General features: G+C 39.7%; 1 protein-coding gene across 2 annotated transcripts in view; it reads right to left on the bottom strand.

The window, feature by feature from the left end:
- Window positions 1–5279: 5279 nt before the first annotated feature.
- CMC1 (C-X9-C motif containing 1) overlaps window positions 5280–14514 on the bottom strand; it is a 46439-nt gene continuing 37204 nt past the window's right edge. The window contains exons 3-5 of one of the 2 annotated variants that reach the window (XM_066627351.1): window positions 11523–11664; window positions 6998–7088; window positions 5280–5500 (exon numbers count right to left, since the gene is read on the bottom strand). In XM_066627351.1, the coding sequence (XP_066483448.1) occupies window positions 5477–5500; window positions 6998–7088; window positions 11523–11664 (257 nt within the window). In that variant the 3' untranslated portion in view covers window positions 5280–5476. The remainder of the gene's footprint in view (window positions 5501–6997; window positions 7089–11522; window positions 11665–14514) is intronic. The other variant, XM_066627352.1, reaches the window with a different exon arrangement.

Below are 14514 nucleotides of genomic sequence, written 5' to 3'. Positions count from 1 at the left end.
AAGCTGTGATCACTATGAATTCAGTACAGACTGCGGCCTGTTCTAGGACTACCCTAACCAAATGCAGTGACCGTTTGGGTGCCTTTCTGCCAGTTACCAAAATCTTTGCTTTATGATTTCTAAATCCACTAACTTTGCTGTGATGTAGCAAATTCCGGGCGCCTTAATATAAGCAGTTAGAATTATAACATTGTAAATGAACTTAAACATTCTTTGACAATGCATAAGTAATATCTTGTGCTCATGGGATGTAAGTATCAAGTGTTTGAAATATTATGTAACAAGGGTAACAAAATACTCTGGGTAACTCAACATGTAAACAGTTAATCTCCTGGCTCCTTAGACTCTACTGCTGATTGGTTAGTGTGTTTTCAAAATTTAGTAGTAAAATTTATTAATCCCTATTAACCTACTTTAAACAGAAGAGTGGATGTCTCTAACAACTTAAATGAACAGATTTCCACCATTACTTCTACTAATTTGGGCCTCTTAAGTTCAGGGAGAAAATAGCAATGATTGTAAATGTTTAAAAAAAAATTCAATGAGACAACACAATCATTCCAGGATTACATATTCATGCCTTCTCTCACTTTCTCCTTGCTTCCCAACTGTACTTTGGGGACATGAATAGGGGAAAATAATATCTGTATCTGGTCTAATAGATGTTTAAATGATATCTTAAAAAAACTAAATTAGAATAAAGGCCTACCATGGTGCTGTGTAAATGGGTTCCTGAGCAGCGCATCCATATCAGTGGTGTACTGTGAAAGGGAAAGAAATCCCATCTTTGCTTCCTTGCATTGCAGTTTAAATCTTTCAGTGCTGACTGCTTTATACGTTTTCAGATACTGGAGAGAATTTTATCTGTGGAGGAGGAAGAAAGGATGCCTACGACTGTATTAGGGAATGGCATACATAATGTACACACCATTCACCAAATATTGTCTTATAACTCTTATCTTGCTCACGCATCCTGACTTGTCCGTGATTAATGGAAATGGTGTCAGATGCTGGAATTTATTCTGACCACTGAACATAGCTGACTCAAGGGAGTACAATCTCCTGCAGAGTAATAGAAGAAAACCCAATATGCATAAAATAAATCCAAGTCACTAGACTACAGTTGATAGAACCAACTACCTGTGTAATAACAAAGCAGGAGGAAGCATTTCTCAGTGTGGCTGCACAGCTCTGATGTGTTTCTCAGGGCTGCTTCTTTAGTTACAGTCTCAGATAAGTGACGCTGTCCCGCATACAGATCCACTTAACGTTTTGAAGAATATACTGGAGAAATTTGTCATATTTTAATAAATTATTTTTGTTTGAAAAAAGGCTTTCTGTACATTAGTGCAAATAAGTGTTTTGTGATTTCCACTTACGCGGTACATATTCCTAGTGAAGACTTTCTGCAGTTGCACCTTGTAAGCCAGGTACTGCTGGCATAAAGCTGCATCCTAGAAATCAAAGCATTTTTTTTTTAAATTTTAACCTCCTGGTGCGAAAACTTTAGAAAGCAGAGGGTGGAGCTGCATGTTCATTGTGCACAGCAGCATAATTATGCAAAAGAAGAGAAGAAGTTGCATAACTTTGTAACGTGAGAGGAGGGTTAACTGCAGATTGTACATTGCCTCTATTAATCTTACACTTTAAAATGGAAATTTTTATTACGCTTATACATCTAAATAAAACTACTGCCATTTCTGACAAGGACAAGAATTTTAACTTTTACAAGTAGTTGTTTTGTACTATAACATTTCTAATTTGGTCAGCCCCTTGAGATGAATTATTGTTTAGTTCAGACAATCTTTTGAGATGGTTATTTCTCTTCCACCTTGCTCTTCCAAACATTTAATCTTGTCTAGGTCAGGGGTATCCAAACTTTTTGGCAGGAGGGTCACATCATCTCTCTGACACTGTGTCAGGGGCAAGGAAAACAAAGAATTTACATTTCAAATTTGAAGAAATTATGTAAATTTACATGAATGAATATATTAGAGATGGAACTTGTATGAATGAATGAAGGTCTTGCAATAGCTCAAGGCCTATAAAAAGCCTTCCACAAAACAAGGCTGGCCTTTCCTTCACTGCCACTGCTGCATCACAGATGTGAAACAACAAGCAGGGAAGGGAGCCCTTGTCCCACAGCTCCCATGAGAGGTTAAACCGTTGCCCTCATGCTGAGAGCAGTTGCATCGGGCCAGTGTGGGCTCCAGCAAGTCTCAGGAGGGCCAAAGGTTCTTTGGAGACCGGGAGCTCCCTGCAGGCCAGATTGGACGTCCCCGAGGGCTGCAAATGGCCCCTGGGCTGGGATTTGGGCACCCCTGGTCTAGGTGATCGGCCGAAGGTGACATATACAGATTTCCAAAATGGCAGTGAAATGACCAATGGAGAAGAGCTAGTGGTTTTAGTTAGGGAAAGAAGTAACATTGCTAATGCAATTCCTTACTGGACTTCTTTTGTGCTTTAAGAAAAAATGAGCCAAATTACTCATTATGTGATGCTAGAGTTCAGATCTACTTCTATAGCAGCCACACAGGGCCATGATGCTGAAGCTGAGGGGATATTTTCAGACCTTTTCTGTCTGAAAACTGCCCCGAAGTAGCTGGTTAACTCCTAAAGTGCCCTTAGCAGTCTTGAATTTTAAATCATTTGAAAAGTGGTGTGTTCATTAAGCAGTCATGAATTTATGAAACTAACTTTAGACTAAATGAGAGAAACATGCCTTTTTTCTGGCCAGATGGCTTCCATTTTTAAAATCAAAGGCTTGCTCTGACTCTTGACTCATGATGCACCATAAAAAGAATGATATCCTGTATACAAAAAGCAAATCCAGCCAGTTTTGATCAATATGAAAGTATGTGTGAAAGCTGGAAATTCCCAGAAGAGCAAAGAGCGATTCTTCTGCAAATGGGGAAGTTGCAATAGTGGAAGAAAGAAAAAAAGACTTTTCAAAGTTTCAGACTAAATTTCATTTGGCTAACGTTGGCTTAGTTGCATGTCAAATATTTACTGTTAGCAGACTGAGCTGAAACTGTTCTGTCAGTTAGGTATACATGGGGCAAGATTTTCATAAATTGCTAAATATTTTTAGTGTTCACCTCTTAATAGTTCCTGGATCAAATGAGCACAACTGGTGTCACATATCTTGTAGGTTAAGAAAGCTACATTGCTGCCCTAACTACAAGGCAGAGAGAGTGTTTGTTACAGCTTTTAACCCTGTCTGTGTTCCGCATCCTCCATGGTAGGTTACTCTAAATCCCTTCACTGTTCTTCCTTATCTCTAGGGATATCTTCTCTCTGTGCAACCAAGCCTGCAATCTAGTCTTATCCTTCCCCTGCAACTCTATAAATCTATTCTCCTCCCTCTCCCCACTTTTTTGTCCTTTAGCACCTTAACCCTTAATGTACTCCTTGCTAGCACACAAGGCTTTCACTCTCCTGGTAACTCATACGGGGAAGTTTCAGATGTAGTTGGCATAGAGGCTGGCTGGCAGGCAATGGAAATATGTCAACTTCACTATGTGCCTTTTGAGCTCCGGAGAGGAAGCAGAAGTGATACAGGCATTCTCCTGTCCCTGGCCTTGTGTGACTTGGGAGCACTTAAGAAGCTCTTATAATAGTGTGAGAAATGACCAGGGGTCTTCTGTTAGGTCAGTGTATAGTAGATAAAGGCCTTTGAATTGCTTATTGTCTTATGTAACAGTTCAACATCCTTCTTGAAGTTTTAGGAAGAGATTGCTTTGAAAAACATGCTACTCTACAACTACCAGCTAGGTTAGAGCAGGGGCTATAGTAAGCCAAGTTATAGTTTATCTTCTGCATACCTCTTTGAAAAACAGGTAAGAGCTATGTTAACAGCTAGTTCAGGAGTGGCCAACTTTTCAGCTTTAGGGTTCCTGGACCTTTGTGTAGAAAAAGCTGAAAAGTTGGTCATTCCTGGGATAATTTTTACTAAAGCTGCTAAATAGAAGACCTAATGAAGTTCCAACACCTATCAGGAAGGAGATTAGGCTAGTACTCCTCTCTGGCACTTTTCTATTTCTTTCCAATGGAAGAATAGTCAGACAATCAAGTAAGCCTTTATGTGAAATGATAGCCCTCTTTACCTCCCCAGTAAACACAATGCTTATGGGATAGGCCCTGTTAAAGGATTGAAAACAATTCTTTGAGCAATACTCTTCAAAGGTAGCACTTGCCAATCAGGATCAAGGTAAGAAAGACGCATTCAGTAATAATGGAGCAGGAGAGTCAAGCCACTCTTATGGACAAGTGGCACTAAATATTTCATTGTAATAAGTACCTTGCTGGACCAATCCAGAATCTTGTACATTGTGGCCTCTTTTGTTTGCATCTTGCTGGGCACTGAAATTTTCTGCCCCCTCGTCTCCAAATGTCCTTCCATTTTTGGCTGCCATGTAATTATTGCTTCCCCTCTGAGCTTTGGTTGAGAACAGGTGGTAGAGAGAAAGTGTAAACTGCCAATTTTTGATGCAAGTAGTGTCAGCATTTAGACTAGAGGTGATGAGAGACAGTGGTAGACTTTAAAATCCTATCCCTGTCAAGGCTTCCTTATAAGTGAAGACAGTTACTGAAGTATACCCTTTTGAGCGGGTCAGGTCATTCAGATTTTATGCAGTATGACACCAGCCATTCCATCTGATACTAGTTAGGGAATCTCCCCACTTGGCCTATGCAGTCACAGTTAACACAAGTCAATTCATTTCTCTTAGAACACTGACTACAGCTGTCACTCCTAACCTGCTATTAAGCTTCATAGCAGGTTTCTCTTAAAGCAACATCTTATTAAAGTAAGTCTCTAAAAGATGCATAAATTGCTAAATTGAGACTGTTCCTGGTAGAGAACTCCTTCAAATTTAGTGCTGCAAATTATACAGCACATCATTACAAGAGAGACCTGGCTGTATTGGGTTGTATCCAGAAAAAGTAAATAATGACCAAGCACCATTAATTTCAACAGAGCTCTGTCAGGATTCACTGTCCTTGGATACAACTAACTGGTTGCACAAATAAGCTATTTTGCAACACACTTCAAGGAAGACATATGTCAACTTTTTAAATGTACATTATCCTGAAAAATTAATCCAAAGCAGCATTGGCTGAGAAAAGTGTTAGATGTTATAATGATGAGCTATTTTTTCTGTACAAATTTCATAACTAATTCAGATGAGACTCCCTTGCTGTCGTCATCGCTGCTTCTGGTGACTCGTTATATAACAATTGTATCTAAATATGAAAAACTACAATGCTTTCAGTGGGTGTAGATTGGAAAAAAACTGCTACAGAATATTTTATTTAATTACACCATCATTTGAAGGGCTATGTAGGTCATGTAAAAAATGTCAGCTTTGTATAACTTGACTACATGCTAGTAGGAAGCCTCTGCTGTTTCTGACTCTGACGAGTGCCTGTTGCTCTGTACTCTTCCCTTTGCTTCAAATATTCAGCCTTGCATTCTTCATAAAATGTTGGATCTGTATAGCTGGAAGACAACCAAAATGTGATCATTACATTACACCCATTGCTAGACAGACCTGGTGATAAATGGGTACAACAGTCCTTGTTCTATGGCACACATTCCATGCAAGCACACAATCTTGTCTGATTTTCCGTTTGGCTAACAGAATTTTATTTCCACTTTAAAGAAGCTTGCTGTTGAAGAGAAGTTTGGAACCAGTGATGAGTGACATTTCAAAAGCCAGTTTTCTGGGCTCAAGCTTCAGTATCTGCACTCCTCCCTCCCACTGAGATTAAGGTACAACAAATATAACAGACATGTACATCTTTGTACTAGCGCCTGCAATTTCATGCAATTCCTCAAATGATGTGCATTTGAATATATTCCTCAAGTCAGAGGAAGTACAAAAGAAAAAATACATAATTTATTTCCAAAATTCTGAAATAGGTGCAAATCAAGCAATAAAACGACGCATTTCACAAAATCTGCACTGGAGAAGAATCAACATACTCTTATTAACAGGTCCATTAATTATTTTAATTCTATCTTTTTGTGCTTTGTTCACAATATTCACACATTAAGTGTACACATGATTGCTGACCTGAACTCTTGTACAATTATTCAAGTCAGTCAACACCTGTTACGTGCAGTGCTATACATAAGCTGCATTTGAGGAGTCCTGTTCCATGTTAACTTAGGAAAAGGAGGTATGACAGTAAGTCACATGAAACCAATATAAGCAGACAACTGTAATTATATGAAAAACCCTAATATTTGAAATCATTAGATACTTTTCAACCTCAGATGTTTATTTTCAGTCTATAATGTTAAGTCTGGAATGGGTTTTATGCATTAGATGCTGAAGGCAAAACCAGCCATCCCGGCCCCTTCAGAGACATCTTGTTGACCCTGTTCAAAATAATCGAAGCTGTACAGTGGCTCCTACTATCCAACATCTTGGTGTGGACTTACAACCAAATCTTGAGCCATCTGGAGCATTGGGCTGCCACAGCGGCGAAAACGGCTGCCACGGCATCCAACACATCCTAGGCAGCTGGACTCCTCAGGAGAAAGGGACATTTGTCCTCTGCCCCCAAGTAAAGGAAGTAGCTCTGCAATAGGGCTACTCGGTTCCACGGCAGCTCTGGTGCTTCCACAGAATTGGAGAGCTCTGTGTCACGCTGTGAGGCTCAACAGAGCTCAGGGTTCAATGGAGATGAGCTCCACCCTCCTCCCGTCCCATTCCCTCCCCCTGGCACACCACCTACTGCCCCAGAACACCTTCCTCCCACGGCCCCACCTACCTCTCCACCACCTTGTGGTTTGGGTGACTGCTGAGTGGCAGAGTGTGGGCTTTCCACCAGTGCTAGCCCAACGCTGGCCAGCACTGGGCTAGCTCTGGCACTGGGCCAGCGCCGAGAACTTGCAAACACGCTTTACAGCACTTTACTACAGTGCACACTGGCAGTGAGCCAGCGTGCACTGTTTAGGATTGGGCTCTTTTCCCCACACGATACTTACTAGCCAGTGAGACATTCTTTCAGTGCTGCATTTTCCTCTCGACATTTGACCACCATCAGAAGGCCTGTATCTTGACAACATTTTGTAAAGGCTGGAACAGAAATTGATAAGATCATTATACAAAAGAAAAGAAAGAAAAGACATTAAGATAATTTGTGGCATTCCCCCCCCCCCCGCTTGTTTGCAGCAAAGAATCTTGTCTAAGCCACTTTGAATGCAGTAGAAGCCTCATCATAATTGTACCACCTCAAAATACCAGGGGAATGTCACTTGTTTTAAATCTCTACGTGGTTTCTGATTTAAGTCATGTACCCGAGTACTGTGCCAGATGTTGAGAACAAACAAAAGGGAATGACAGTTGCGAATAGACTTGCCATAAATTGTTGCTTATTCTTTCAGACTGTACCAAATAGGCGAATATTGACTTTTTATCTTATGCTAGCATCTGCTAGGCTAGGTATGAAAGAATAGAAACATAAGATCCAGTGCAGTGTAACAGAAGTCAAATGCTGACTGAAGAGATCCTATTCAAGTCATTAAACTCACTGGGTGATCCTGGGCTAGTCATGCCCAGCTTAACCCAGCTCAAGTGGTTGTGGTTGTGATAAAGATTAAGTGGAAGTGGCACAAACCATGTGTGCTCCCTCAGAGGAAGGGTGGGATGCAGAGTGTAATGAGAGAAAAAATCCAGACAAAGAATAGTCCTTTGCCAGGGTTAGTTCTGAACATTTTAATTCCAGAGCTGGCTGAGTGAAGCAGCCCCTTCATTCATCTCCCACCCATCCCTTACAACCTCTCAAGTTATCATTTGATCTTCTAGGGTAAGTCCCAGAGAATCCTAATTGATATTCCCTTGACTTTTACTCAGAAAGAAGAAGGTGGTGTTTTGTTTTGTTTTGCTTGCTTGTTTTGTTTTTTTCTGTGCAAAAGAAGGTAGGATAATCTCCCTTGCTATTTTCATACTATTGCTGAGGTAGAAAAGCCATAAAATTGTGCCGAGGGCACACCTTGGTAACCGCATACGATACCCTAATAAAGAAATTCTGACCCTGCACTACTCAAAAGATTGCATACTCAAAAGACTCTCACACTGGTCCAATGAAAAAACACATCACTGTACTTGTTTGTGTGTATCAAGTCTCTTAACACACTACCCTCCAATGACAGCAAAATATTCCAGTTGTAATGCATTAGGAAGCTGTTCAAGTTGCCAGTAATGCATGATTGTATTAGTAGATAATAAAACAACTCTTTCATAGAGAAGTATTTTCTCACTCAGTGACCCAGTCTGATCTTCAAGCTTAGCCCTTCCTGGTCTGCTGCCTCCAGCTGTTTGTAAGGTCTTTCTCACTTGTTTAGCAACAAGGTTGTAATTAGGACTTTTCCTTCACACTGTGTAACAAATTAACACCCCTCATACTTGGAGTTATCTTCAATACTACTAAACTATTTATGAAACTGTATTTATTCTGTAACAAATCCAGAGGTGAAACTCTCCTTTTCATGCTGCTTTTCAGCAAGTTAGAGCCAGCACGAGAACACAGCACATTTTCGATTAACATTCTGTATTGCTGATGCCCAAGGACTGATTCACACAACTATTTTCCTTTGATGTATGAATGCCAAGTGTCACAAGTGCAGTAAATGAGGTCTCAAGCAGCTCTCTCTTGGCTACCACAGAAGATAATTTCCTCTACACCATGAAAGCTGGTCTGGCATACTAAGAGACAAAATTGCAAATTGCAATTTAAACTTCCCCAATTCAAATTTTGTCTCTGTCATGTACTTACTGGTCTTAGGCAGGCCACTTAGTTTCAGCTCCACTGGCTGAAACATGGTGATATTTACTTTGCAGGGTTGTAGGAAGGCGACGTACATTAAGCACTCTGCATGCTCAGGAAGCACTATTTAAGAGTATTATTTATGCCCATTGTGTTCCACATTGTCATACTGCAAGAATCAGATGAAACCCTTCAGGTGGCAGGAGTATTTTGTGAATGGAGGAGCACTGCCCTTTCAGTATAACATTTGTTACTATTCAATAAGCTGAATACAAGCACGTTAACCCTAGAATAAATCTTTAAACTTAAATCAGTGCAGTCTACCAGATACATTGAGTTCAAGGAAGCTTTTTTATGTAGAAAAGGCGAGAGAGAGAAATTGCTCTTCCAGAATTAATACAGTGCTGGGAGTAGAAAATGCAGGAAAACTTGTGTTTCTGTTTCAGTCTCTGAACACAGAGAGTGGGAGCAGGGAGGATTTGACTGACAAACTTTAAAGTTTAAGGACAGTCTTTACTGTTGTGATGACTTATGTCTGTTACAAGTTAATAAAATTTTTAATATCAATTTAGGAGACTCAGGGCCCAATCCTATCCAACTTTCTAGCACCGGTGCAGCCGCAATGCCGTCCCAAGGTAAGAGAACAAATGTTCCCTGCCTCCCCAACACAGGAAGCAGTGCATATACCCCATTGGCACAGCAGCACCGGCACTGGAAAACTGGATAGGATTGGGCCCTCAGTGATCTGGAAATGCGAAGGTGGTTTAGTTTTTTTAAAAATGCATAATATATTTTATACATGAAAAGTACTACTAATATTTTTGCATGTGATTAATATTTCTAAGGAACTGCCGCTTGCTTGACACATATAACCAGCAAAGCTGTCCACTAAGCCATGTTCTGCAACATGTTCTAAAATGAATAAAAATCAAGTTACACAAAGCAGTTATACAAAGCAAGGAAAAAAAACAACACAATTATACAAAGCAGTCCCTGAAATAAATTCTATAAATAACACTTTAGTTGTACATTCACGGGCTTAGTGGTCTATCAGTACCAGTGTTTAGGAAAATAAGCCAAACATAAGAATGGGAAGTTTGATTTAAATCAGCCTATTCTTCTCACTTTCCTTCTTTAAATAAATAAAAAAAATCATTGAATTTTACTACCCTGAATCCTAAGCACCTAATTTCTCAGGTCTTGCTTTCCTTGTTATAATTTTGGTTACCAGAGCAGAAAGCTGGCATTTTCCTTCCCCCAAGTGCAGAGCAACATACAACGTTGTCCTTTTGCATTTTAAAATTGCCTCATTTTAAGTCAAGCCATTTGGTTAGGAGCTTTCAAGCTGTATACATCAAATCTCAATCTTGCTCTTTAATAAACCTAAGATGGTGACCAGCCCACTTAGAGCAACGCAAAAACTGAATTAAAATAGCAAAATACAGTCAGTATTTTTACTTAGTGTATCGTACAGGAACAACATATTTTCCCATTTCATAGAAGCATGATGGCTACAATTAGCTGAAAACAAAATGTGGATGGGGTTTGCAGACTTGGTTCGGAGGGAGCAATTTGATTTCTGCTTCCCACTGACAGACGACTCAGTGCAGCAGTGCTGTACTGCAGAGTCTCCCCCCCTTTTGTAATAATTCCTCCTGAAAACTGTGAAGTAAAACACACACACAAAAATAAAATAAAAGCTGAAGACAACAGGAGGTCCCTCTCACTTGTTAGCTCACCAGCTTCAGTTGGTTAAAGGTGTGATGTCCTAGTGAATGAAGACTGAACATGCTATGGTAAGCCTGCCCCAGCTTTCAACAGGCCATGCCTAAACTATATACAGCCCTGGCCATCCACGGAGGAAGCATCATTATAAAGTGATAAAACTGCTTCCAGCTATAGAGCTTTAATGTTGTTAATGCTAACTAAAAAGGAAAAGGGGAAAAAGGGAAGGGGAGCAAGCTCGAGAATATAAGATCCCCCCACATGAATGTATAACACTGCATAAATTCTCCTGGCTTCTTTTATCTCCAGTCTTTTTAAATCCCTCTGATGCTAGGGAGAAGAGACGAATTCGGACACTCTTCTATTACAAACATTGACTAGAGACTCTCAATCAGCTGGAAAATGCCACACTTCTCATTTTCGCTACACAATTCATGAGATCTCTTTGGTACTTTCACATGGAACATTAAATAACTCCATTATGAAAAAAAAAAATCCACTTTGAAAACAGACTTGCACTGCTTACCTGGAACCAATTCCAATGATTTTCTGATGCCAGATGAAGACCTTTTTATTTGCCCACGTGAAACAGTAGCTGCTTTTAATTGATGGTTATATTGGTTCTACTGGATTAGTTCTACTGTTGTGTTTTTGTTGCAGTTATTTCATTTAATAATAACTGAATCAAGATTTTCAATGTTCTTTCTCTTTACTGGGTTTTTTTTTCTAAAGAGCCCTGGAAGTTTTTTAAGCTGAAGAGCAGTTTAAAACTATTTTAACTAAAAATTAAAATGCCATGGAAGGGATAACAAACATTAAACTGAGTTTTTAACTACTTAATTCATCCCAGTTTCCTGTTTTACTTATTTCTGTATTGTAGACAGCTATGGTAAAGATGGGTAACGAGTTCTGCAAAAGAGAGTAAATACATGGGGGCCAAAAAAGGTGAACAATTCTTCCATTGTTTTCATATTATTTTCCACAAGCTACAAATTGAGATTATAACTGCAGGGCACTACCTTTCCACAATCAGACTGTAGTCTGCTGACATATACTGCGTGCTGAGCGAGGCACAGTTGCCCTTTCTAGTCTCACACTGCAAGGAGAGGCAGGACAATGCCATCCAAGAATCCATAACCCTTGTCATTTTATTTGAGCCTCCTAAAAGGAAATAAAAAAATTAAAAAGGAATCACAAAGCTTGTAGTGAAATTATAAAACTGGTTTCCTGTGGGTAGGAAAAGGGGTGTAAAAAAAAGGTTGCCGTATTGCAGATGTGAAAAAAAACATGCATTTCGTATGGCTGCTCTGTTGTGTGGCTTAAGACCACAGCATAGGAGCTTGAGAAAGTCTGTTTACTTTATGTTTTGAAAATGGCATACCTAACCTTGATAGCCGCAGAAGCAGGCTCATGGTTTTTGTTTTTTGTTTTAAACCATGCAGGGATAGAAAAAACAAAACCTTATTTCCCCTTATGAACCAGTTCATGCAGAACATATCCTTCCAGTTTGGCCAGTTCATACATTATATTTGAAACTCAAGGATGATCATGACTTAGAGATGCAAGGACCCAGAAACTTCTCTGGGGGAAAAAAAGGTTTCTTTCACTGTGTGTGGTGCCACCCCTACCTCAGACATATTTTTTCTCCATTTTTTCCAGTGGCATCTTTGAACATTATGGAAAAGACTGGGAAAAAAATTATAAAATATTTTCTCTTTCAGAAAAATTAGCGAAATTATTTTAAAGGTAAGGTTTCAAACTACTATCATATCTGTTTTTTATTCCTTTCCTGTACAAGACCTGTATAAGACCATCTACACTGTTGCATACTGCAGGCAAGTACAACTCTCAAATCCTCTTGCCTGCTTCAGATTCCTCCATCTTCTGCAGCATGTGAAAGAAACTGGCCTATGTTTCGAAATGTACATTTGGCCCTTAATATCAAGATTTACCAGTAGTCTTCAACACTAAACTCTGCTTAATAGATAATAGGCTCCCCTGTCCCCGAGAGAGCTGGAAGCTGTTTGAAAGAGTCTGTTTCTGTGGTGTGTACACCAGTGGCGTCACTAGGGTTTATGGTGTGGGAGGCCAATGTGACATCCCCCCCCATGATGGACCTCCTCCCATGCAGTGAGTGAGGCAATGCCCCGAGTGGTGGACATGGTGATGCACCATTGACATGATCCACTGGGGGTTTTTTGGCTATAACTGTTGAGAGAATTAAGATACTTCAACATGGTTTGTTTCATTGCATTCTAGATGAAATTACACATTGAATGATATATAACATGATGGTATTTTTTGAAAATATCAAGATTTAAAATTTTTTGGCCAGTAGTGGTGTCACCCCCCTCCATGCATGTCACCCAGTGTAGCCTGCACCCTCCTAGCAATGCCACTGGTGTACACTCATCCCACACTTGCCCTGGTAAATAGGTGTTTTACATAGTTTCTGGATAATGCTCCTACTAACCAGGATGAAGAGACAGGACTCTTTTTAAGAGGGTAAAGCAAAAATGCCTTTTGTTTATCATGATGTTAATGGTTTCTATTTTCAGTTATTTTTTCCTCTTGTTTTACAATGGGCAAATGTTGTGATGTTCAGGCAACTTCAAATGCAGCAGCTTGCTGCTCTGTGTTTAATACTGGCTTACAGCCCAATCCTATGCATGTCTACTCAGAAGTAAGTCCCATTGAGTTCAATGGGGCTTACTCCCAGGAAAGTGTGGATAGGATTGGGCTGTAAATCTGTAACAATGGTCTGAATAAAACTAAGGTATGGATACTTCCCAATTTCAGAAACACATCAATCAGAACAATTTTATGTGCTAGTCAAGTTATACATAATGCACGCTGTGTTTTTAAAGTAGTAATGCAAGTTTAGATTCTATTATACTGTACATATTTCAATTTCCCCCCAAATTTCTATTCCTCCCCCAAGAACCCAATTTTTTCTCCTACACCTTCAAAATTTCTGGAAATTTAACATCTCTTATTGTGAATGCAGTCAGGAGCAAATTCTGCTAGCCATCTGCAGTAATAAGAATAACTTCCAGCTGCATTTGTGATCACCCACGAAACACAATAAACAGACTACACCAGTGCTTTCCAAACTTTTTAGCATCAGAACCCACTTTTTAAAACAACAATCTATTGCGATCCACTAGACAAAAAAAGGAGATCTAGACAGAAATATTTTATTTATTAACAGTAAATAAATAAATTATTAAGAATAATTCGGGTCCTGTATTTCTGAAGCTACTAGAGACCTTATATATAACATGTGTGTGTAGACATTTGATAGACTCTCCCTAGAAGAGAGCAAGATATGCAGTTAGGGATTTCCAGGGTAGACAAAAGGCTGAAACTGGGTTCATACATGATCTAGAGCACTCTAGAGAAGATAAGAAAATGTGACATTTTTATTTGAGGGTCTGAAGATAAACACCCCTCCCTGCCCTTCCCCTCACCCCTGCGCAGCACGGACCAGCTCTTACCTGCTCTGGCAGCTGTAGCTCGAGATTCAGTGCCTGCAGGATGGCACCCTGGCACAGTTTACTCTCCAGGTATTGGGGTTTGTGGAGCTTTTTGGCACTTTTACAACATCTATGTTGGCGCAGCTGCTGCTGCACTGACACCACAAATGAATAGGACTGCGCCATTAGTAACTTTCCTGCTCCTTGAAATGATTCTCTTGCTGCACTTTATGACTTCCTGGAACTGCCTCCCTGAACACTTTGATCCACTTCTCGTACAGTGTCCAATCACAGCGATACTCAAAATCCATGGCTCATACACAAAGGGATTGATTTATGTAAACGCGCTGTTTTAAAGTACCTTAACCATAGATGGCTTTGGAAAGTGCTAGAACAGGAAATGTATTTGAATAAGGACATAGCAGCAAGAGGTTCTTGATACAGGAAAATGTTCAATTTACAAATCTTTCTCGTTATGGTCATATTAGCAACTTCTAAATTAACTCATGTTAACAAAATGCTAATGGTGTGAATG

This window comes from Tiliqua scincoides, chromosome 5, assembly GCF_035046505.1.
Source record: "Tiliqua scincoides isolate rTilSci1 chromosome 5, rTilSci1.hap2, whole genome shotgun sequence".
NCBI classification, from domain to species: domain Eukaryota; kingdom Metazoa; phylum Chordata; class Lepidosauria; order Squamata; family Scincidae; genus Tiliqua; species Tiliqua scincoides.
Note: the sequence above shows the minus strand (reverse complement) of the source record. Positions and strands in the feature narration are given on the sequence as shown.